Source organism: Phacochoerus africanus, chromosome 3 (genome assembly GCF_016906955.1).
Source record: "Phacochoerus africanus isolate WHEZ1 chromosome 3, ROS_Pafr_v1, whole genome shotgun sequence".
NCBI lineage: Eukaryota > Metazoa > Chordata > Mammalia > Artiodactyla > Suidae > Phacochoerus > Phacochoerus africanus.
Window position 1 is genome coordinate 15,520,985 of NC_062546.1, and position 25,149 is coordinate 15,546,133.

Sequence of the window (25,149 nt, forward strand, 5' to 3'; positions counted from 1 at the left end):
ATCTTGGGGAAGCGGCTCTCTGGGCTGAGTTTGGAGAACAGGGCAGTACTAGAGAGGGGAGAGGAGGAAGTCTATTCTGGAAGGGAGATGGAGAGGGAGGGGAGGTTGATATTTGATGGATCCAGGCTCAGAGTTTGGAAGACCTCCAAGGATGGTCCAGTAGCTGGAACTCAGAAGAAAGGCCAGGGCTGGGGCTCTGGGGCCACAAACTTTCAGGTGGGTGCGGAGGTGGGACCAAGGGTCCTGGGGTGCCCTGAGGGGAGGGCACAAAAAGACAGAACTGCATGACTGGGCCAGGGCTTTCAGGCCAACTTAGGTCCTTGGTTTCTGAGACTCCTGCCTTGTGGAGTGGTGGAGGAAGTTCTTAAGGCCCTTGACCTCAATCCCTGTGCAGTGTGTTATGAAAGTCCTCTTAGCCTCTTTACAAGGGGCTTCCTGCTTCAATATCGTCATGGGGCAGTGGGCGCAAACTTTCCTGAGTCAGGCTCTCATGTCAGCCACACTTCCCATCAATTTGTTCCCTGTGTTCCTCAGCCAGGATCCACTCTCAGGGGCTAAGATGGTCTTTGAACAAGCTTTTTTTTTTTTTTCTTTCTCTCTCTCTCCCTCTCTCTCTCTGGCTGTGGCATGCAGAAGTTCCCGGGCCAGGGATTGAACTTGCACTGCAACTGTAACCAGAGCTACAGCAGTGGCAACGCTGGATCCTTAACCTACTGAGCCGCGAAGGGAACTCCCAAGCTTCTCTCTTTCCATGATGGAGGCTTGATGGAAGAGGGCAGAGCTTAGCCAAGACCTTGAGGAGCCTAAAGAGCAAACTGGCTTTTGTCCCCCTTGGGAAATGTCAGCTTCTTCTTTCTCACGGGGGTTTCCATGTTCTAGAAAAGGAATTTCACAGGAAATGCACTTCTTCAGAGTTCAAGGAAAGGCCCAGAAGGGTGAGAGCCATAAACCTACATTTCAGACCAGTTGTCCCCATTCGGCACCCCCAGGGGCTGGTACAGGGAGCTGAGCTCTGAGTGGGATCCAGTGATCCAGGCAGGACCTGGTGTTTCAGGGCAAGCAGGTCATGACTCATGAGCGTGTGTTTGTGTGTGTGTGTGTGTGTTTGTGTGTGTGTGTGTGTGTGAGAGAGAGGGAGACAGAGACAGAGACAGAGACAGAGATGGAGAGACAGACAGACAGAAAGGAACTAGGGGTTTTCTCTTTTAGGGGAGACACAGCTGTCCCGAGGGTAAATGCCCTATAGGCTTAGCTTTTCAGTGTGTGAAACTGTATGCAAGACACAGAGAGATGAAGAAAGACAAAGACCAGATGGGGGTGAGGGTGGGGGGTGGAAAGGCACAAATAGGAGAGATTTTACAAAGTTACTGAGGGAGAGAGTCGTCGATTTAGAGAGTGAAACAAAGACAGGGAAAGCCACACTCCTGACACGACGCAAAGGGAGTTTCACTCAGGTCGTGTCTTCCGAGCCGCAAAGGGCAGGTGCGTGTCCCGTGTCAGACCCGCCGGGCCTGGTTTCTAGGGCAAGAGCCTTCACTTCCACAGCACAGGGGCAGAGGGCAGGACCCAGGGCCCAGAAAGGCGGCTCGGGCCAGGGCCCGGCGTCTACTACGTCTGGATGAAGAGGTGGAAGTTGGTGCGCGTGAACTCGTGGTGGATGCTCTCCAGCAGCTCGTCGGGGTCGGCGGCGGGCGCGGGGGCGCCCGGGAGGACAGGCCGCGCGCTGTACTCGGGGGTGTAGGTGAAGGAGAAGGCGCTGGGGTAGAAGAGGCCGTCGGCGCGCACGAGGCTCAGGGGCACTGTGATGGGTGTGCGCAACCAGCGCCAGTCGCTGCCGAAGGCGGCCACGTCGGGTACCACACACACCAGTGACCGCGGGCTCCTGGGGGCGGCGCATTGCGTTCAGGGCTGCGGTGATGCTGATGGCATGCGTCCCCCTGCCCCACCTACTCCGTTCCTCAGGACCCATGGGAGCCCCTCCCCATACCTGAACATGGTTTCGGCCTCCACGTCCCCGAACCACACTTTGAGCCCCGCGTGGAAGTTCTCACCGTGAAGCTCCAGCGTGGCCACGTCTCCTCCGCCGCTCAGCTGGGAGAGGGTGAGACCAGGGGATGTGAGAGAGGCTGTCGCTGCTGAGAGCCCACAGCCCTCACCTCCCAGCGCAATTGGGAACCACAGGCACCCTCACCTCCCAGTGCAATTGGTGTCCACGCCCGCCAGCGCCCCCCAGGGCCCGGATTCACCTCGAGGGTGCTGATGAGGGGCACCGGAGTGACGGGCTCTCGGGTACATGCCAGGCTGGTGCTGAAGGAGAATTCCACCGACTCCGTGCCAATGATGGTCCAGCAGGAGCTGTCGTTGAGCAGCGCCTTGTTGGCCTCCTTGGGGCAGGGGGAGGCCTGGGGATGGGGTGGAAGCTTCAGATGGTGGCCATCTGCGAGGCGGAGCCCATTCAGGGCCTGGGCTTCTGCATTCCTAGGATTCCAGCCTTAAGCCCTGTGGTTTACCTGCCCTGGGAGCTTGGACAAAACCCTTTTTAACATTGTGCAATTCTGTGCCCTAACATTCCGTAATTTTAAAATTCTTTGGGAGGAATTATTGCTCAATAATAATGTCATTTCTACATGATCTTCTTTTATCTTTTAACATTCTATGATAATATTCTTTTGGGAATAGAATTGCTTAATAACAGTAATAATGATTTCTATATTCTACAATTCGATGTCTTTTTGTTTGTTGGTTGGTTTTGTTTTTTAGGGCCAAAAGTGTGGCATATGGAAGTTGCCCACCTAGGGGGTCAAATTGGAGCTGCAGCTGCCAGCCTACATCACAGCCATACAAACACCAGATGCGAGCCCCTTCTGTGACCTATACCAGAGCTCGGGGCAATGGAGAATCCTTAACCCAATGAGTGAGGCCAGGGTTCAAACCCACAACCTCACTGATACTGGTCAGTTTCTTTTCCCCTGAGCCACAGTGGGAACTCCTTCTATTATTAATATCATCATCATTATCATCATTATTATTTTGCTTTATAGGCTCCGCACCCGCAGCATATGGAGGTTCCCAGGCTAGGAGTCGAATGGGAGCTACAGCTGCCAGCCTACACCACAACCACAACTCACTGCAATGCCGGATCCCTACCCACTGAGCGAGGCAAGGGATCAAACCTGCATCCTCATGGATACTAGTCAGATCCATTCCTGCTGCACCACAGCGGGAACTCCCTATTCTTATTTTGGTCTACAATTTTATATCCCTTGGGGAGGAGTATTGCACAATAATGCTATGTTTTTTTCTTCCATTCTCTGATTCTGTCCTGATAAGCCATGATTCTAACATTCCATGGGGGGCGGTGTTGCTAAGGAGCAGCCGTGATGAAAATGATCTTAACATTCTATGGTTCTCTGCTCGGTGCTAATATTCTCTGCTGCTCACCTGGAATTGCACCACCTTCTCTGTGGCAAGACATAGGTAGGTGCCACCCCCTCCTGGAGGACCACCGGGAAACTGGAATGCACACTTGTGCAGCTGGGAGATGGGCTCGTCCACGTCGAGGAGTGCACACTGTTTGGCTACTTTGCGGATGATCTACAGCAGGAGGGTGGGAGGAAGCATGGGGGTCCTAGGTGCCCACAGGCTGCCCTCCCAGCCAGCTCGCCACTGCTCCAATAGCTGGGTGGGACATTGGCATATTCTCCCCAAGCCAGCCCTTGACCTCCTTCCAGCCCCGCAAAGCTCTGAGAATCCCGAGCCAGGACAGGTGTCATCATGCTTTGGGCACGCACCCTCCAGCCCTGCCCTTGTGGGTCATACCTTCTTCCTGGCTCTGGGGGGACCCCTCCAAGTGTGCCCTCCCTTTCCATACCATCGGGGGTAGTGTGATGCCCGAGACAGTGCAGACGAGCTGCACCAGGGAGCCGTAGCGGATGTAGCCCTCTCGAGGCGGGAAGTCCCCCTGGGAAGAGTGTTCGTCGGCTGGGGGAGGGGAGTAAAAAGAAGGAAGGAAGGAGGGTTTCAGGGATACCAAGCATCTGTCCCCAATCCCACCCTTCTTGCCGCTGGCTCCATCTCACATCACACATGGTTCTTAGGGGCATGGTGGGCACACAGGGAGGCAGCTAAGGCTGAAGATGCGTAGCCTGGAGAAGTCATTCGTGGCCCTCCTCCCACCCCCAAGGCCTGGACACTGGAGTCGGAAGAGCCTGGATCAGTCACCAACTCATTAGGAAGGCTGGCAAGTCTTTTTGTGTTTCTGGGGATGAGTTCCATGGGGCACAATGAACATTCCTTGAGGAGTTGCGCTGAGGATGAAATCAGCGAATGCAGGCCAAGTGCCCAGCCCCGGGCCCGCTGATGTGATTACCCAGGTGGAGAGTGAAGGCAGCCCACTGGCGCGCGCTGGCCACGAAGTCCCCGTCCTCCACCGAGAGGTAGCGCGTGGAGACTGTCTGGGAGCGCAGGCGGTTGAAGAGGGAGACCTTTGAGCCCGAGGATATGCACACTGCAAGGGGAGGTGGAGTCAGGGCTTCTGGTGGCTCGGTCCCTTGGCACCTGCCAGTGAAGTTCCCCTCCTCTGTTCCCTGAGCCAGTCTGGCTCAAATGCCCAGACACCCTGGACACTTGTATGTCACAGCTATTTATCTAGTACCTGCTGTGGTCCTGCTTCTGTACCTCTGTCCCTTTTTTGCTGCCTGGGCATCCTTCAGCTCAGTAAACAGAATTTTATCAAGTAGACACAAAACACCTACTGGGCAGCTGGCACTGTGCTGGGTACTAGGCCCTAAAGGATGAAGTAGAGTCTGTTTTGCTCTAAAGGAGTTCGTGGTCTCGAGGATAGACAAGGAATAAATGTTAAAATCTTGGAGTTCCTGCTGTGGTGCTAATGGGATCTGCAGTGTCTCTGGAACACTGGGACACAGGTTCGACCCCCAGCCTGGCACAGTAGGTTAAGGATCTGGCACTCTCGCAGCTGTGGCGTAGGCTGAAACTGCTGCTTGGATCTGATCCCTGACTCAGGAACTCCTATGCCTCAGGGCAGCCAAAAAAGTAAATATAAAATCTCAATAGGATGTATGAAGAGCTGGTTGGTTTGGAGTTCCTGTCGTGGGTCAGCGGTTAATGAATCCCACTAGGAACCATAAGGTTGTAGGTTCGATCCCTGGCCTTGCTCAGTGGGTTGAGGATCCGGCGTGGTGTAGGTCACAGACTCGGCTCAGATCCCGCGTTGCTGTGGTGGCTCTGGCGTAGGCCGGTGGCTACAGCTCCGATTCGACCCCTAGCCTGGGAACCACCATATGCTGCGGGAGCGGCCCTAGAAAAGGCAAAAAGACAGAAAAAAAAAAAAAAAAAAAGAGCTGGCTGGCTTAAGGAGGGCTTCCTGGAGCTGGTTATACTCTCCGCTGGGGAGCATGAAGTAGGTAAGATCAGCTTAGGAGGCTGCATAAGCAAAGGCCACAGGGTGTGAAACAGCAGTATAATATTCCTAGGGCTTGACATTGATCTCTTGCAGCCTGTAGCACAGACTTTAGCAGAGACTCAGAGCTGTCATTTTGTTTTCTTTTTCTTTTTTTTTTTTTTTTGTCTTTTTAGAGCCACACCCGAAGCATATGGACGTTCCCAGGCTAGGGGTCAAATCAGAGCTGCAGCTGCCCGCCTATGCCAGAGCCACAGCAATGCCAGATCAGAGTCGCGTCTGCGACCTACACCACAGCTCATGGCAACGCTGGATCCTTAACCCACTGAGTGAGGCCAGGGATTGAATCTAGAAGCTTATGGTTCCTAGTCGGATTCGTTTCCGCTGCGCCATGATGGGAACTTCCCATTTCGTTTTCTAATTGGACCTTGACCACCTCGGGGAGAAAGCACTGGGTCATTGGCCTCTCTCGCTTCACAGTTCTAAGCATCCTGTAGGTGCTCAATATATACTTAACCCAAGTTTCCATCCATTGCATAATGATGATAGCTAACATTTATTGTGTTTCAAGTACTGTTTTTTGTTTGTTTGTTTTGGGTGTTTCTTTTGGCTGCATCCACAGCACGTGGAAGTTCTTGGGCCAGGGTCTGAGCCACAGCTTCATCCTATGGCCTAGGCCATAGCTGTGGCAATGCCAGGTCCTTAACCTGCTGCACTAGAGCCAGAAACCCCCAAGTCCTGTTTTAAATTCTTAATAATTGTTAGCTATTTTGCTTCCCTCAACAGCCACTGAGGTAAGATAGTATTACCTCTACTCGAGAGAGCAACTCACTCAAGATCACACAGCTAGCCAGAGGCAGAGGCAGGATTCAAACCCAGGCTGCCTGGGTCTGCTCTCAAAACTATCACACTATTCCCCTTACCCCTCCCCAGCCCTTTCCTGATAACAAGAGCCAGCCGGAGCACTGCCTGGATCTGAGACATTCTGCAGGGTTCTTAGCAGACAGAAAGCAAAGAGGTGTATGGGTGGGAGCTGGGCTCCAGAGTTACATTGACTCAAGTTCAAATCCTGACTTCCTAGCTGGGCAAAGCTAGGTAAGTCACTTGAAATGTGATGGGCCCAAATATTTTTTATTTTTTATTTATTTTTTTTGTCTTTTGCTATTTCTTGGGCCGCTCCCGTGGCATATGGAGGTTCCCGGGCTAGGGGTCGAATCGGAGCTGTAGCCACCGGCCTACGCCATAGCCACAGCAACGCGGGATCCGAGCTGCGTCTGCAACCTACACCACAGCTCACGGCAACGCTGGGTCCTTAACCCACTGAGCAAGCGCAGGGACCGAACCCGCAACCTCATGGTTCCTAGTCGGATTCATTAACCACTGTGCCACGACGGGAACTCCCCAAATATTTTTTAAATGAATGGAGGAATGGAAGTTCCAAACCTCATTTTCCTCATCTACAAGGAGCAAGGACAGTCCCCACCCCATCGCGATGGTGAGCATCAAATAAGGTGATGGATGGCTACGCTCACCAACTAAGCCCCCCTTCTCCTACTTCTCCCTCCCTTCTTCCAGCAAAGGTTACAGGCATTTAGGCTTTTTTATCCTCATAGTTTCAAAGCCCCCAGCACTTGGCATCCAGGGCAGTACTTATCTCAAACTAGCTCTTTTATGTTTTTATTAAATTTTTTTTTTCACTTGTTTATGGGAGTTCCCATCGCGGCTCAGCAGAAACAAATCTGACTAGGAGCCATGAGGTTGCAGGTTCGATCCCTGGCCTCGCTCAGTGGGTTAAGGATCTGGCGTTGCTGTGAGCTGTGGCGTAGGTCGCAGGCGAGGCGCGGATCCTGTGTTGCTGTGGCTGTGGTGTAGGCCAGCAGTTGTAGCTCCAATTAGACCCCTAGCCTGGGAACCTCCATATGCCGTGGGTGCAGCCCAAAAAAGCAAACAAAAACAAAAAAACCAAAAAATAAAGTAAAATTTGTTTATGGCTGTACCCATAGCACATAGAAGTTCCCAAGCTAGGGATCAAACCAAAGCCTCAGCTGCTGAGCTCTGTGTTTCTTCCTCAGCTGCTAGGCTGTGTGTTCCTCTAAAACAGACACTTGCATATACATTAAGCCCTGAATATTTTAAAATGAATTTCCTTGACCCTTTTATTATCACTTTTTTTTTTCTTTCTAGGGCCACACCAGGGTATACCAAGCTGCTGGAGTGACAACGCCAGATCCTCAACCCCCTTTGCCACAAGTGAACTCCTTATCATCAACTTTCAATCTGTCTTTACTTCGGCACTTGCTGGCCGTTTGGGGGACCCTCACCTCAAGTCGGATCTCTCCCCTTTGCTCTTGCCTCCGTAACTCTTCCCATTTTCAGATTGAAGCTCAGCCCACTCATCCAGACCCCGCCCCTCTCGCTAGAATAACTCACTCCCACAATCCAGGCCTCTCCCCCTCCCTCCTCCCAAATCTATCCACCAGAACCGGCGGGCACCTCCCCACCCCGCCCGGCTGCCAGGCCCCGCCCCGCTCACAGTCTGTATTTTTCAGCGACTGCTTCTTCTGCGACGGCTTCGAGATGACCTTGATGAGGCGGCTGTGGAAAGTGCCCAGCTCCCGGCCCCCTCGCAGCACTAGTCGCAGCACCAGCCGGAAGTTCTTCCTTTTGTCAGCGTCCGAGATGTAGAGAGTCTTGGCGCAACCGAATTCCTACGGAGTTCGCGAGAATGGGGTCGTCTCATCCCAGCCCTCCGCCCCCGATGAACCGATCTCTGGCAGTCCTCTGACGTCCGCCCCGTCGGACATGCCATGAAGTTCACCCTCAAGGCAGAAGCCCGGTCTCTCAGCATCCCCACTTATCTTTTGGCTTCTGCAAGGGAAGGGGTCCCCCCGCCCTTCTTCAAAGGAGAGGCAGGGATAGGAGCAGGAATCAGACCCCCTCCCATGCACTCTCACCCTGGAGTCTGGCTGCTCTTCAAAATTCAACTTCTGCGTCTCTGCGGCGCTGCCGGACGCGCCGTCCAGTCCCATGTAGCCACAGACCATGGGCCCGGTCTCCCCTGCCTGGTGGGCTGGAAAGGGACGCGAGCGGGCTCTAGACCGAATCAGGTGTCAGGCAAATTTGGTTCTCGCCACCAGGGGGCGCGGCGAGACTGTGACAACGAACCTTCCCGCTCCCGGGCCCTACTGAGAGGTCCCGGTGCAGAGGGAGGCGCCTGGCAGCCCTGGGTCCGCCCTCACCTTGGCCCTGCAGTGGTTTCACCCTCCAGCCGGGACCTGCAAGGTAGACACAGGGCGGGGGGCAGAAGAACCTGCGGAGACATGTAAGCTCAGGACTCGTAAATGGATCTCCACTTGACTGTCCTGTTGATACCTCAAAGGTAGAAAACACCGGACAGAATCTTTGATTCCCCTCCACATTTCTCACCGCCCCCCCTTCTCTGTGACAGGGAACTTCATTAACACCTCAATCTTTTTTTTTTTTTTCTTCTTATTCCTCATTCAACCCATCGGTTAAGCCCATCACCCTCTTTGAGAGGGTGAATCCACTGGCTTCTTAACACCTATACCTCAGTCCCAACTGCCATCCGTTTTTGCCTGGACCACAGCATCAGCCTTCCAACTAATGTCTCAGCTTCCATTCCTACCTCCTTCAACATGTTTTTCACACAGCTGCCAGAATGTTCTTTTTTTTTTTAACTTTAAAAAAAATTTATTTTATTTTATTTGCTTTTTAGGGCTGCACCTGCGTGGCATATGGAAGTTCTCAGGCTAGGGGTCGAGTCAGAGATACAGCTGCTGGCCTACACCACAGCTCGCAGCAACGCTGGATCCTTAACCCACTGAGTGAGGCCAGGGATCGAATCCATATCCTCATGGATCCTAGTCAGGTTCTTTACCGCTGAGCCACAAAGGCAACTCCCAGAATGTTCTTACAAAAAATATATATATATTTTTAAAGAGTGTATTACTCAAGAGTTCCCTGGTGGCCTAGCCATTAAGGACTCTGCATTGTCATCGCTGTGGCTCAAGCAACTTCCAAATGCTGTGGGTGCAACCAAAAAAAAAAAAAAAAGTATGTTACTCATCTTCTTAAAATCTTCCAGTGATTTTTTTTTCTTCTTTTCCTTTTTTTCTTTTGGCATGTCAACGTTCCTGAGCCAGGGATCGAACCCACGCTGCAGCAGTGACAATGCAGGGTCCTCAATGGCTAGGCCACCAGGTTTAAACTCAAAGCCCTCACATGATCTGGCCCCTGCTTACCTCTCCAATTTTATTTCCTATAAGGTCCCCCCTTCTCTAATTCCAGCGACTTTGACTTCTTTTATAGCTTGTACAGGCCAAGTGTGAAGTGTGAAGATTTTCACATTTCCTGTCCCTTCTAAGTGGAATACATTTCCCCTAGATTGTCTTTCTTTTTTTTAAGCTTATATTTATATTTATTTATTTATATTTATTTTTTGTCTTTTCTAGGGCTGTTCCCTTGGCACATGGAGGTTCCCAGGCTAGGGGTCGAATCGGAGCTGTAGCCACAGGCCTACGCCAGAGCGACAGCAACGTGGCATCTGAGCCACATCTGCAACCTACACCACAGCTCAGGGCAATGTTGGATCCTTAACCCACTGAGCAATGCCAGGGATCGAACCCACAACCTCATGGTTCCTAGTTGGATTCGTTAACCACTGTGCCACGATGGAAACGCCCATTTCCCCTAGATTTTCTCATGTCTGGCTCCATTTTCCCCTTCAAGTCTCAATTCAGAAGTCACCTCTTTAAAAGGCTTACCACCTTGTCCTTGCCAGCTCAAGTACCCCTGCTCCTCAGTTTCTATCGCATCCCTCTGTTCTGTTTCCCTTTTAGCTTTCATCACAATCTGGAAGCGTCTCGTTCACTGATTTGTGAAGACTTTATTTGCCTGTCTCTTTCACACTAGAGTGAAGATGTCACGAGGGCAGGGACTGTATCTGTCTCATTCAGCTGTATGCCTGATGCCCAGCAGTGCCAGAGAGCCTGGCACATGAGGGGCACTCAGTAGATAGCTGTGGAAAGAAAGAATGAGTGAATGGGTGAATGAGTGAATGAATTGGAAATTCACAGGGAGGTTCTGCTAAGAACCAACGTCAGAGCCAATGGAGGCTGAAGGAAAAGACCCCTGACTGCCCAACGGCTGAGCCCTGAGTCCTCTCCAGGTTCTAAGACGCCAAACACGGAGGGGCCCATAGGGATGAAGGTCGGGTCGCAGGGCCTTTGGAGGGGCCACTGAGGGACCTACCGCTTTTCATTTCCGTAGGACTTCTGGGCCACCTTGGCGTGCAGGATCCGCACCGTCTGCTCGCACTGCTGCTGCAGACACCAGCGCACGCCTTCCCGCAGGAGGGCGGCGGGCTCTGGGGATGACCTGGGAGTGGGGGCGGGCAGGCGCCAGAAGCAGGGAACAACGAGGCGCCGGGCGACAGAGAGCCGGAAGGGGGTAGGGTTGAATGAAATGGATCGGAGGAAGGCACCATTTTAGTTCTACCCCCTCGGGGTCAAAGAGAATAAGCATTAGGCAAGGGAGGGGACTTGGGTGCAAGATGTGGGCTAAATATTTGGGTTGCGTGGTGCTCAGGGAAGCCTGCATGGAGCCCACCGGGACCACCCAGGCGCCACTCCGCAGGTCTGGCTTGGCGCCCACTGCCGCCTGGAGCTTTGGGGAGAGGCCCCGGTGGCACAAAGGCCCTGCTTGTGCCGGGCTTGGGATGAAGAAAGAGTTTCTGAGGGCGCATGGCTTGCCTGCACCCTGAGGAGACCCACCCCAGCGCAGTCTTGATGGGGGTGGGGAAGAGCTTTTGCTGGACCCCTGGACCAGAGTGCTTTCTTGGCTGCCTGCAGATGCCTGAAAAAGTTGGTGGGCCCCCAACCGTGTCCCCGGGATCCTGGGGGAATATTGGAGTCTTTTCTGGGTTAAAGCAACACTCCTAAATCCTTTCTCCCAAGAGGGGGCCTACTGCCGTCCTAGCTTCCTTTCCCCAGATTACAGGGCCTCCATCGGCCCCGTGGAGTGGGCCATGGGCCAGTCAGAGCCTCTAGGTCTAGTGGCTTCTCGACCTGGGAGTTTTGATGGGTGAGGGTGGGTGGGCCTAAGACCTAAGTAATTGCCGAGAACGTGGAACAGCGTTCGTTATGGCAGAATTTGAGGGACCACCAGGAAGGGCCTGGGCAGAGCCACAAACCCTGAAGCTGCCCTTCTGAACTCTTTACCCTCTTCGCAGGACCAAAGTCCCCGACCTCCCCCCACCCCTGGTGGGGGCGAAGGGGGTGGGGGAGGCTAGAGCGGGACCGCGCCCTCGGAAGCGGGGCCAGGCAGCCGGCTGAGCCAGGCCCCGCTCCGCCCCTTGGGGCTCTCCCCAGGGTAAAGCCTCGGAGGCTTCCAACGCATTCCGGCAGCGCAGAGCGCAGCCGCCCAGCCTCCCGCTGTAGCCCAATTCCCGCCCCGCAGTTCGCTTCTGCGGCTCCAGGGGTAGCGGGAGCGGGGGGCGCCGCGCTGGCCCCGCCCCAGCCCCCGGAGGAAGGGGGATCGCTCCCTGCCAGTGGGAGGGGTCGCGGCCCGCGCTCCTTCTCCCCACCCGCCAGCCCCCGGGTTAAATGCGGCCGCCGCCTCCGCTCGCTCCAGCTGCCTGGCGGTCCCCACCTCCGGCACGCCGCCCGCGCCGTTACCTGGTCCAACTGCCCCGGAGGCTCCGCCCGTCGGCTCCGCTCTGCGGCCGCGCCTCGGAGCTGTCCGGCAGGCTCAGGTGAGTCAAAGGGCCTGGGGGCCCTGAAGGGTCTGCGGGGAGCAGGCATCAAGCCAGACCTGACGATGGTATGTGACCGCGGTGCCCCCGTCTGACCTGCAGTGCCCTTCGCCAGCTCTGTAGGGTCCTTTTCAAATTGAGCCCCGCCCCTGCAGGGCCCCCAAAATGGGGAGGGGGCTTTTCCCCTAATCTTCTCCCTCCAAGGACCCCTACCAGCACCCCCTCCCACTCCCAGCCCCAGTAAAGTCCTCGAGGTATTTATTCTTCAGCCAAGTCTTGAGGACCTTCACAGACCTATCCTCTCTCGACAGTCCACTTTCCCCACCCTAAGTGCATTTCCTGAATCTTTCTTCTTGACTCCAGGATTAACCCCCTCAGAGGAGCTCTGCGTTCTAGTGGCAGCCCTGTCACTTGCCACGTTGCGGTGTGACCTGGGCAAAACTTTACTCTCCCTGGACCTGGTTCCCTCCTCTGTAGAATAAGGGGTGGGAAAGGTGATGAACTTTGAGGCAAGCGCTATTTTTTTTTTTTCTTTGCTTTCGAGGGCCCCACTTGCACCATATGGAAGTTCCCAGGCTAGGGGTTGAATCGGAGCTGCAACTGCCAGCCACAGCCACAGTCACAGCCATGAGGGATCCAAGCTGCGTCGGCTGCCTACGCCACAGCTCACTGTATTGGGGGTTCCTTAATCCACTGAGAAGGCCAGGGATCCAAGCCGCATCTTCATGGATACTAGCTGGGTCCCTAGCTCACTGGGCCACAAGGGGAACTCGAGGGCAAGCCCTCTTTTGACTTTCTAGGATTGGGTGGAGGTGGAGTGCCAAGGAGAGATATTGGCTCAGGCCAAGAGCAGGTTAAGGGGGAGCTTAATCAAGATTTGGGAGCCCAGAGGCTTCTGCAGGTGGGAGAGGGTGGGAGGTGGCAAAGGCCCCTTGTGCCTTTACCCTCATGCTCCTCAGAGACATGTCTGGACTGCCTTCCTGGACTGTAGCCATGCCTGGAGTGTAGGCCAAGCTGGAGGAGGCATTCCTCACCCTTCCACCTCCAGCAGCAGCTGGCACTTCTGGCTTAGTCACCCTCCCACTATGGGTCCTGCCAGAGGGGTTTTTGTTCCTCTACGAAGCCTGAAAGGCAAAGGCGGTAGGGATCCAGGCCGGGAAGGGCGCCTGGAGGGAGAGACAGGCACCCGACCTTGCTCAGAATACGACCATTCACGGAATTGGGGTGGGGGGGGCGGGGCTGCGGTTGAATTTGGGGCAGCTGGTCTCCTCTGCTAAGAAATAGAAACAGGAAAATGGCTAACACAGCTTCAGCAAGGGGCGCGGGGGTGGGGGTGGAGTAGAACCCCCGAGGGAATGAATGGAAGGAAAAGAGGTGCTGTCTAGGCGCCAGGTTGCTAGGTAGCTCAGAAGGGAGAAAGGGGGCCAGGAATCTTAGGTTCCTTTGCAGCTCCGCGGACCACCTTCTTTGGCCTCGCTTTTCCCATCTGTACAAGGGTCCTTCGTGGTTCTCAAGGGAGGGCGCCAAGGGCCCAGGAAAAGCGAGCTCTTACCTGCCCCCACAGGGTCCATGGCCGCTTTCCCAGGCCCCGGCCTGTTCGCGTCCGGCGCGTATCCTATGCCACTCTCCCCGGAACCCGGCGCTTCTGCTCCTCGGCCCTAGCCCCGGATATATTCTGCCCGGGCCTTATCTCCAAGGCCCTGGGGCTCCCGGCCCCCTGTTTGCTTTGGGCAGGGGCACCTGCTGGGCAGATGTGGGCTTCCCACGGCCACCTAACCAACACAGCCAGACCCGAGAAGGCGCCCCCTGGCGGCCTCTCTTGAGAGCAGACGGCAAGGGCGGTGCCAAGTATCGAGTTGATCCGCGTTGTGGGTTTGGGCCAATGCAGTGCGCGACTGCGGCGGGGCGGTGCACATCTGTGTGTGGGGTGGGGTGGGGGCAGGGGGTGGAGTGGGAGGACTGCCACACAGAGGTGCCTTGTGTGCAGACGGGAGGGAGCGAGGTGGGGAATGGCTTCCGTCTGCAAAGGTTTACGCGGGCTGGTCCTCGGACCTCCATGGACATAGGATTGCATCCCGGCGCAACCACTTTCTTGCCGCGTGACTTTGGGTACCAGCGAGGAAGTTTTCTGAGCCTGTTTCCTCATCTGTACAATGGGAACAACAGCCTTAGACTCATAGAATTGTCCAGGGGATTTAATGAATGCCCCTGAAGCACCGTGTCTGGCATTTAGGAAAGGTGTTTCCTTTTTACAGTTTGTATATTTTTACCTACTTTCTATTTATCTACTATTCTGCAGTTTTGCAAAGTGGAATTCGTTGTGTTTCCAGCAATCTCACGCTAATGAATTTTTTTATTATAAAAAGTTTCAAGCATACACAAAAGTAGAGAAATTAGTAAAATAAACCCATGACCCTCCTCCCCTTCAAAATGCCTAAACAAGAGTTCTGTAAATACTATTGCTTTGCTATATTCCTTGCTCCCTTCAGGTCCTGATAGTTCTGCTCTCTGTTCCCCGAGCGCCATGAGGGGGCTTCTAGGTTCGCTGCTGCCCCTGTTACTGCTCCTTCTCCAGCCCTGGGAAACGCAGCTCCAGTTCGCAGGTGAGCAGGGGCCCAACCCTCACCAGTAGGGGGAGGGGAGCAAAAGGACGTTCTCCAACTGCAGCCAACTGCCTGCTGGGGAGAGAAAAGCAAGAGTTTTGGGACCATAAGGGGCTGGGTTCACATCTCTGGACTTCAGTTTTCCCATCTGTAGGATGTGGTTTGGAGGTAACAAATTTGGGGTCATGCAAAACTGCCCAGTCGGTGTTTCAATTTTACAAGTTAATTGGGGAAAAAAAAATTAAGAGATTTCAGATAAAAACTCCGATTTGGAGCTTCTCTTGAAAAGTCCAAAGATCCGCTAACATGGGGGCCTCACAGCTGCAAGGCAACATGTGGCAGGAGCTGCCTACTCTAGGAGCAATACGGGAGAATTCCCGTTGTGGATGTGACTAGCATCCATGAGGATGCGGGTTTAATCCCTGGCCTCGCTCAGTTGAAACTTCCCTATGCCACAGGTGCGGCCCTAAAAAGCAAAAATAGATAGATAGATAAATAAATAAATAGAATTTAAAAAGCGATATTGGCTTTCAGGATATCTGCCATCCTAACCCAACCCATTCCCTCATTTATGTTGCCTGTGTGGCTCCTTTAGGCGTTTGGGTTTGCAACATCCCTTCGCCTCCATCCTGAATGAATAATATCTCTTCAGAATAGCTCTCAGAGCTGTGCAGTAGAGATTTGGTGCAGCTTCCTAGCCCAGGCCCTCAGCAAATGCTGGCCGAGTGGAATAGATCTAACTCGCATTTGCTTGGTTAATTCTGTGCTGTGTGCTGTTACACCAGAAGGGCACCGTTCCGCCCTGGGTTTTTGTGTAATTTTTCCTGCTGGCGAGGCTTTGCTAACCTAGGAAAGTTCTCTCTGATCTCCTCGTAGGTCCCAGGTGCCGCACTGGGCCCCTGGATTTGGTGTTCGTGATTGATAGCTCCCGCAGCGTGCGCCCCTTCGAATTTGAGACGATGCGGCAGTTCCTGGTGGGCCTCCTTCGCAGCTTGGACGTAGGACCTAACGCCACGCGCGTCGGAGTAATCCAGTATTCGAGTCAAGTGCAGAGCGTCTTCCCGCTCAGTGCCTTTTCGCGCCGTGAGGATATGGAGAGCGCCATCCGCGCTTTAGTGCCACTGGCACAGGGCACCATGACGGGTCTGGCAATCCAGTATGCCATGAACGTGGCCTTTAGCGTGGCCGAGGGCGCGCGCCCACCAGAGGCGCGCGTGCCGCGTGTCGCTGTCATCGTGACCGACGGGCGGCCCCAGGATCGCGTGGCCGAAGTGGCGGCGCAGGCGCGCGCCCGTGGCATCGAGATCTACGCCGTGGGTGTGCAGCGCGCCGACGTCGGCTCCCTGCGCGCCATGGCATCTCCCCCGCTGGACGAGCACGTCTTCCTTGTTGAGTCCTTCGACCTTATCCAGGAGTTTGGCCAGCAGTTCCAGGGCCGGCTGTGTCGTGAGTGAGGGGAGCGCTGGAGCAAGGCTGGAACTCTTGGGCCGTTTGGATTCCTGTTCCAACGCTGCAGTGATTCGCACCCCCTCCCGGGTTGCCCCGCCCACTCTACCTTTAGCCCCGCCCAACAGGCAGTTGCTTTGCCTCGACCTACTGCAGGCTGTGTCGAATTTCGGCCCTGCCCATTTTTGCTTAAGGCTGCGCCCACAGGTTGCTACGTTTAGCTTGCCGGCCCACGTTGATGAGAGGCTGTCCTTTACCACTGGCTCGTTAACTCCAAACGCGCCCCATCTACAAAAGAAACACCACTTCTCAAAACTGAGACCCATTGCCCACGTCGAAGAGTCAAGCCCCGCCCGCCTAGGCATAAACCACGCCCATGCTCATTCTACCCCCTCCCACAACGCTGCAAGATCTGTCATAGTCACACCTTGAGTTATTAAGTCCATCTTGATTTAGCATCTCTTCACCTCCTCTGCCTTACTCCGTGTAGTTCTCCCTTATCCTCCTAACCCATCTGGCCCAGTGCCCCGGTCTTCTGAGCCTATTCACAGGGGCTACTCACATCCTATATTTTCCCTAAGCCCTCTCATCAGGATTGGCCCCTGTGAAAGGAGTCATAGTCCATCTAAAGGCATCCTTTAGAATGGTGTCTGCCTCTGACCCCATCCAGCTCTCTCTTGTTGAAGGATCTGGCCATCTGTCTCCTGCTGACTCTACTCTTGTGTGTCCTCAGGAAAGGACTTGTGTGCTGAGGGGGGACACGGCTGCCAGCACCAGTGTGTGAGCGCCCCAGGCACGTTCCACTGTGCCTGCAACCCTGGCTACCGGCTAGCAGCAGATAACAAGAGCTGTTTGGGTGAGAACTACCCCTGCCCTGCAGTCTCACTGCTCTTGATCCTTCTGTGGCTCCCTATTGGCCCAGCATCAGTCCAAAGAGTCTGGAAGGGCCTTTGCAAGTCAAAGTCCAGCTCCCTCACTTTTCAGGTCTAGGAAAGGGAAGGTATTTCCTGGGGTCACACAACGTCCTGGGCTGGACCAGGGCTAGAAATCTTGACCCCCTTGTTAAGTGTATTGTCCACAGCCTTCTCTCCCTCCTCTTTCAGGCTTGTCTCCTACCTGGCTTCAAAACATCTCCCAAACATATATATCTTTTCACAGGCACATCTTTACTGTTTCTGTTACTTAGACAATGTTGGGGTCTCCATACACCCCTAAATTCCCCACTGCCATATATGCTGCTCATTCCTGCCGCTGCATCTCAGTTCTTTCCTGGCTGCTCACCTGGGCTGCTCTTGCTGCTCCGCTTTGCACCTGCAAATCTCTCAAGACCTGGTTCTTCCTTTTTGCCTTCCAAAAGGCTTTGCTTATACAATTGGGATTTTTTTCCCCCTGTGTGTATACATGTCCAACCTTCTGATCATAATGGTAGCTACCATTTACTGAATGCCAAGTTAGCATCAGACATGGTGCTAGGGGTGTTACATACATGATGTCTCTCAGCCTCACAACATTCTGGAAAAAGGGGTCCTGTGTTTCCAGTAACCCAGATGTCAGCTGGGGTCTTCTTGTTTCTGGGGCTTAGAAAAGGCTGGCTTGAAGCTCCATTTGGTGATCTGTGAACATTCAAAACCCTCCCCAAGGAGTTCCCTGGCAGCTCAGCAGGTTAAGGACCTGGCATTGTCATTGCTGTGGCACAGGTCGCTGCTGTGGGGTGGGTTCGGTCCCTGGCCTGGGAACTTCTGCATGCCACAGGCATGCTCAAAACAAAACAAAGCAAAAACAAAACCCCAAAAACCTCCCCAAGATCTCTGGGAATTCCCCAAGTGCTTATATTCTGTGGTCACCTCTTGCTCTGAGTTTCTGCTGAATTCATTCAGTTTATGGGTCCTCTCTCAATTTCCCAATCCCCACACGCTCTTCTTGTCCTATGCATGTAGATCAGCCTCTTTCTTGGTTTACATACTTGTGCACATAAGGGTATGTGTGTGTCTATGTAGGTTGCTCATACCTCTGTTTTACAAAAGATGGAGGTGGACAGAGGCGTGACTTATATCTAAGTGATGGGAAACATACACACAGAAAAAACCTCCACATTATTCATATTTGAATATTAGACACCCTTGATCCTGAAAGTTCTCAGTCACCCCACTCCAGGGGATTTTTCACTGACAAACTCAACCCAGTTACTCTCCTTTGCAGCATCTCCTTTGTTCTTTCCCCTCCTCTCTCCACTCCCTCTCTCTTTTCTAGGAACCACACATTTTCACATTTTTATGAGAGCAGTTCATCTCTCTCTGTTCCCCCAGCTCAGCTCCATGCCATATTTGCACATAGGAACCATCAAGATACTCAACGGGGCGATAGTGCACCCTCTCCAGAAGGCAGGTGTAAATAGCAATTGCCCTCTTCCATTATATACCCATTTTGCAGATGGGAAAGTGAAGACTCAGACAGGTAAAGGGACAGAGCCAGGTCCTGCCCTGTGAGCATCTTGAGGGCAGGGGTCCTGTCTTCTACAACTGTGGATTCCTGTTCTTATGTCTGGCTGAGTAATGGGCATGCTAGGATCCATCAGGGGCTTGAGTTAGGAGGGCCATTTGGCCCAGTGGGAAGGAGGCTACACTTAGAAAAATCGTAGATACATGGGTAAACCCCGGACTAGGTCAGGATCTTTCAGAGTTGGGTTCCAGGCATAGGGTTTTTGTTTTTGCTTTTGTTTTTGTCTTTTTAGGGCTGCACCTGCAGCATATGGAGGTACCCAAGCTAGGGGTCAAATTACACCTGTAGCTCCAGCCTACACCACAGCCACAGCAACACAGGATCCTCAACCCACTGAGGGAGGCCAGGGATGGAACCTGCGTCCTCATGGATAGTAGTCAGATTCATTTCCACTCCCAGGCATAGCTATTTTTAAGAAGCTCCCCAGCGGCTGTGCTGTCAGGGCTAAAAAGTGCAGCTGCAGGGCACATGCTGATCTCACCTCTTCCTCAGCCATCAACCTGTGCACCGAAGAGACCCATGGCTGTGAGCATCACTGCGTCAGCTCCCCAGGCTCCTATTTCTGTCGCTGCCGAGCTGGCTTTGTACTCCAGCAGGACCAGAGGAGCTGCAGGGGTGAGCAGAACCTCCCCACCCCCCACACTTGCATCCTGGACGGAGGTCTCTGAGGATTCCAACCGGAAGTGACGTTTTGCTGTCCATTTCTTCCCCCAGCCATTGACTACTGCAGCTTTGGGAACCACAGCTGCCAACATGAGTGTGTTAACACCTTTGGTGGCCCGAGGTGCCGCTGCAGAGAGGGCCATGACTTGCTGCCTGATGGGAGGAGCTGTCAGGGTGAGAAGGGGTCTCCTGCATTTGTGCACAGACACACACACACACAAAAAGGATCTTAGCTGGTGGAGTCTGCCCCGATTCATCCTGATGTACCTCTCCTTTAAGCCCGGGACCTTTGCAACGGAGTAGACCATGGATGCGAGTTCCAGTGTGTGAGTGAGGGCCTCTCCTACCGCTGCCTGTGCCCTGAGGGGCAGCAGCTCCTGGCAGATGGCAAGAGCTGCAACCGTGAGTTAGGGTTGGAGGGGTTTCCGTCTGCCTCTGCCCAGCTGCCTGCATTCTGAGCATCCCTTGACTCCATCCTCGCTGTGGCCCAGGGGTGCAGTATGAATGTGTGTGTGTTGGTGGTGGAGGAGTTGGAGGGTGTGCCATGCCCTGTCTCCATCTTTTCCTCTTCAACCTTCTACCCTGCTGCCAAGGTTAATTTCAAATTATGTATTTGATCACATTCCTCCTTTGCTCAGAAGCTTTCTATGGCTCACCAAGGCTTACAAAATAAAGATTAAATGCCTTACTTCCGAGTTTTTCAAATGGTGGGTGTAACCATATTGGATACAGAAGTGGGTGTAACCACAGTGCATAATGACATCATATTAGTGATATAAAAAACTTTTTTTTTTTTTCCTGTACCTTCTGCATATGGAAGTTCCCAAGCTAGGGGTCAAATGGGAGCTGAAGTTGTTGGCCCACGCCACAGCCACACTGAGTCTGAGCAGATTCTGCAACCATTGCCGCACCTTATGGCAACCCTGGATCCTTAACCCACTGAGGGAAGCTAGGGATGGAACCTACATTCTCCTGGTATCTGTTATGTAACAAGTATTTGCAAATGAATGAATGAGCAGGTGGCTACCACCAAGCAGGGATCTGGTTGCTCAATCCTGGCTCTTATCCTCCTGGTGTAGGATGCCGGGAAGGCCATGTGGACCTGGTTCTGCTGGTCGATGGTTCCAAGAGTGTGCGCCCGCAGAACTTCGAGCTGGTGAAGCGCTTCGTGAACCAGATCGTGGACTTTCTGGACGTGTCCCCCGAGGGCACGCGCGTGGGACTGGTGCAGTTCTCCAGCCGCGTGCGTACCGAGTTCCCCCTGGGCCGCTACGGCACAGCGGCCGAGGTGAAGCAGGCGGTCCTGGCTGTGGAGTACATGGAGCGCGGCACCATGACCGGGCTGGCGCTGCGCCACATGGTGGAGCACAGCTTCTCGGAGGCTCAGGGCGCGCGGCCCCGAGCCCTCAACGTGCCACGCGTGGGCCTGGTCTTCACGGACGGCCGCTCCCAGGATGACGTCTCAGTGTGGGCAGCGCGCGCCAAGGAGGAAGGTGGGCGTGGGCTTGGGCTTGGGCGCCCCTGGCCTGAGGTTGCGTTGGACGCGGGGAGGAGGCTTTCCTGAGGCCTGGGGCGCCCCCTTTGTCCCCCCCGGACCCTGCAGGCATCGTTATGTACGCGGTGGGCGTGGGCAAAGCGGTGGAGGAGGAGCTGCGAGAAATCGCCTCGGAGCCGGCGGAATTACACGTGTCCTACTCGCCTGACTTCAGCACCATGACGCACCTGCTGGAGAACCTCAAAGGCAGCATCTGCCCAGGTGAGCACAGCTGTTTCGGAACCCCTCCTTTCTCTCACGGCGCACCCTCCAACGCCCTTTCCTATTCGATCCCGCCTCCTTCGTTGAGCGACAGACAGGGGTTGGGCTCCTGGACAGAGCCCAGCTACCCAAAGGGCGGTCTGTGGATCCGCGGGAGGTCTGTTGGTTACCAGGTAGTTTGTTAGAACTAGAGTATTTCCCGCGCTCTTCAGACCTGCTGAACACGATTCTACACTTTGACACGACCCTCAGGGGATTAGTGTGTATGTTAAAGGGTAAGAAGCATTAGATTAAGCTCCCTGTCCCCCAAATTAGTGAGTGTTCAGAATAATTTGGGGGAGTTTTTTCAAAGGCATGCCTAACTCGGCATGGGTAAGGGGAGCCACATCCTAGGTCCCTTTGCCTTGTTGGAATTCAACTTGATAGACCTGGCAAAGTGGCAGGACTGGGTATGTTTCAAGTACACATACATGTCTCATCTATATCTATCTATATCTGCCATAAATTCAATCCATTCACTTTTCGTGGTGCTCACCTGAGGGAAAAATGACCAACTTTATCTGTGGAGGGGATGTAGGCTGTTGAACTTTGTGTACTGTATTTTAGAGGTGATACAGGGCATTTCTTGGGGGTGCTTTTTACTATAGTCTTTAGACTCTAACCTAGGCCCAAAATGTGACTATTCTTTCAGTTTACCAGGCCCCACCTCCAGAGCTAGGTTCAGTAGGGCTGGGCTGGGCCCGGGGAACCTATAGTTAAAAAAAAAAAAAAGAAATAGGAGTTCCTGCTGTGGTTCAGTGGGTTAAGAATCTGACATGGTGCTCATGAGGATGCAGCTTCTATTGCTGGGTTTGCTCAGTGGGTTAAGGATCCGCTGTTGCTACAAGCTGCTGTGTATGTCACGGATGCATCTTGGATCCCGCATTCCTGTGGCTGTGGTAAAGGCTCAGCTGCAGCTCTGATTCGACTCCTAGCCAGGAAACTTCCATATGCTGTAGGTTTGGCCCTAAAAGGAAAAAAAAATACACACACACACACACACACACACACACACACACACACAACCTCTCTCTCCCCCAGTCTCTCCAGGCTAATTCTAATCATTAGCTAAGGTATTGTGGAGGCACTGGATAATCTGCTCCTTCAGACTCCTTCTTATCTTAACTCTTATGTCCCCTGCAGTGTGACTTTGTACAAGTCACTTAACCCCCATCCCTCTTTTAACTTTCCTCTCCTGTAACAGGGGAAGGTACTGGCTGCCCCAGGTTGCCTCCAGCTCAAGAATCCTAAGAGAAATCTGGGTGCTGTGGCTGAGATCATCACCAATTGGCTGGGTGACCTTGGGTAGATCCTCTCCCCTTTCTGGCCCTCAGTTTCCCCACCTGCAAAGTTAGGAGCCTTTCTGGGGACCATTATCAATACCACTGATGACACAACATACAGCAGTTTGTATGAGGGTACGTACAAGACTGAGATATAACTTTTAAATCATAACAGCAACTCTGTATTGAAAGCCAAGTGCCAGATATTGTGCTATAATATTAAAAATTGGGAGTTCCCATTTTTAATGTAGCTCAGTGGTAATGAACCCAACCAGTATCCATGAGGACATGGGTTTGATCCCTGGCTTTGCTCAGTGGGTTAAGGGATCCAGCGTTGCTGTGGCTGTGGCATAGGCCAGCAGCTGCAGCTCCAATTGGACCTGTAGCCTGGGAACTTCCATATGCCACAAGTGTGGCCCTAAAAAAAAAGAGACCCCCCCAAAGGCACATATTTACAGAATTCAGTAAATATAAGATACCATCCATCATAAAATTCACCATTTTTTCTATACTGCTAAAAAATAGGTGCCAAATATTTGTAAGGCACTAATTTTGATTTCAGAGATACTAAAATGTATGAGAAGATAGACTTGGATCAGTGCTTTCTAAACAGCCATGTACAACAGACTCACCTGGAGGGTTTGTTAGAACACAGATTGCTGGCTCCAACCCCAGAGTTTTTGATTCACTCAGTCTGGGGTGGAATCTGACCATCTGCATTTCTTTCTTTCTTTCTTTTCTTTTTTTTTTGTCTTTTTGCCATTTCTTGGGCCACTCCTGCGGCATATGGAGGTTCCCAGGTTAGGGGTCTAATCGGAGCTGTAGCCTCCAGCCTATGCCAGAGCCACAGCAACGCAGGATCCGAGCCGCGTCTGCAACCTACACCACAGCTCATGGCAACGCCGGATCGTTAACCCACTGAGCAAGGCCAGGGATCGAACCCGCAACCTCATGGTTCCTAGTCGGATTCCTTAACCACTGCGCCACGACGGGAACTCCCCATCTGCATTTCTAATAACTTCCTAGGTGATGCTGTTGCTGCTGGTCCAGGGAGCACATTTGGAGAACCACTGGTCTAGTTGAAATGCACCATAAAGTATTTACTTGTGTCAGGTAATGCGCTAGATCTGCACTATCCAGTAAGGTAGCCACTAGCTACATATGCCCATTTAAATTAGAAATTATTACATTAAATTAATTTCTCATTCACGCTAGCTGTATTTCAAGGGTTAAATAGCCACCTGTGTCTTGTGGCTACTACACCAGACAGGGCAGATGCAGAACATTTCCATCACTGCTTAAAGTTTCATCTCGGAGTTCCCGTTGTGGCGCCGTGGTTAACGAATCCGGCTAGGAACCATGAGGTTTTGGGTTCGGTCCCTGCCCTTGCTCAGTGGGTTAACGATCCGGCGTTGCCGTGAGCTGTGGTGTAGGTTGCAGACGCGGCTCGGATCCAGCGTTGCTGTGGCTCTGGCGTAGGCCGGTGGCTACAGCTCCGATTGGACCCCTAACCTGGGAACCTCCATATGCCGCAGGAGCGGCCCAAGAAATAGCAAAAAGACAATAAAATAAAAAATAAAAAAAATAAAGTTTCATCTGGATGGTGCTGCTGTGATTCTTGCTACTCAAAGTGTGGTCCAAGGACCAGGAGTATCAGCATCGTTTGGGAGTGTCTTAGAAATGCAGCATCTCAGCTCCTTCCCTGTTATACGAGTCTCCTGGTGATTCCAGTAAGCATCAATATTTGAGAAAGCTTCTAAGATGTGCGCACGCATACACACTCGAAAAATCCTACAAGCCTCAGCACCACCCAACGAATAGGTTTTTTCATTATATCCATTTTTATAGATAAGGAAACTAAGGCTTGGAAAGGTGGAGTGAGTTTTCTAGTATCTCCCAGTTATGTAGCTGGGACTCATCCTAAAACTGTCTGAATCCTAAACCCATACACTCAGCCTCAGGCCAGATGGCGGGATATCGAAGGGGCTCGGCCAGGGCCGGCTGGTCCTCCTGCAGCTTCTCACTTCCTTGACTCTCTGTGTCGCGCTGGCAGAGGAGGGCATCGGCGCCGGGACAGAGCTTCGGAGCCCCTGTGAATGCGAAAGCCTCGTGGAGTTCCAGGGACGCACGCTGGGGGCGCTCGAGAGTCTGTCGCAGAATCATATCCTTTGGGGCGGCGGGGGGGGGCGCGGGCTGGAGGGGAGGGACGGGGACCCCGGCGACCCCCGGCGGCTTCCTTAACCGCTCACTGGCCCAGCTGACCGCGCGCCTGGAGGAACTGGAGAACCAGCTGGCCGCCCAGAAGTGAGGGCCGCGAGTGGTCCAGACCCGGGCAGGGGGCTCAGATTCGCGGACTGGGTCCTCCCGTGCGCCTTTGGAGAGCCGGGGCCGGGCAGAACCTGGGTCCCCCGGGCTTGGGCTGTCGGGGAGGAGGCGCTGGCGGGCTCCCAGCGCTGCGCTCGAGCTGGCCTCGCCTGGACCAGAAGCCGGACTGCGGGGGCGCGGGGGGAGAGGATGTGGGGGACGCGCGCTGCTCTCGGTTCTTTGTTGGATTTCGTTTTTTGTTTTCTTTTTCTAAAAAAAAAAAAAAAAAAATCTGGTTTCCACGAGGTCGGTGTGAGTGTCCTGCTGGGCCACCAGGGGGAGGGGAGGCCAGACGGAGCGCGCTC

The 25,149-nt window shown here is 53.4% G+C and overlaps 2 protein-coding genes across 2 annotated transcripts; one reads left to right on the forward strand and one right to left on the reverse strand.

The window, feature by feature from the left end:
* Nucleotides 1-1,145: 1,145 nt before the first annotated feature.
* RBPJL (recombination signal binding protein for immunoglobulin kappa J region like) lies at nucleotides 1,146-13,954 on the reverse strand. Its single transcript, XM_047771017.1, has 12 exons — nucleotides 13,744-13,954; nucleotides 12,115-12,223; nucleotides 10,691-10,816; nucleotides 8,659-8,729; nucleotides 8,374-8,489; nucleotides 7,953-8,127; nucleotides 4,370-4,507; nucleotides 3,872-3,981; nucleotides 3,442-3,594; nucleotides 2,247-2,402; nucleotides 1,988-2,091; nucleotides 1,146-1,882 (listed from the first exon to the last, which is right to left on the reverse strand). Exons 1-12 carry the CDS (start codon nucleotides 13,760-13,762, stop codon nucleotides 1,609-1,611), a joined length of 1,551 nt encoding a protein of 516 aa, XP_047626973.1. The 5' UTR covers nucleotides 13,763-13,954; the 3' UTR covers nucleotides 1,146-1,608.
* Nucleotides 11,814-25,065, forward strand: MATN4 (matrilin 4). The gene is made up of 11 exons (XM_047771016.1): nucleotides 11,814-12,191; nucleotides 14,681-14,794; nucleotides 15,671-16,240; nucleotides 16,974-17,096; nucleotides 19,232-19,354; nucleotides 19,454-19,576; nucleotides 19,682-19,804; nucleotides 20,482-20,895; nucleotides 21,006-21,158; nucleotides 24,534-24,641; nucleotides 24,730-25,065. The coding sequence occupies exons 2-11, from the start codon at nucleotides 14,716-14,718 to the stop codon at nucleotides 24,786-24,788; spliced, it is 1,875 nt and encodes a 624-aa protein (XP_047626972.1). The 5' UTR covers nucleotides 11,814-12,191; nucleotides 14,681-14,715; the 3' UTR covers nucleotides 24,789-25,065.
* Nucleotides 25,066-25,149: the final 84 nt, after the last annotated feature.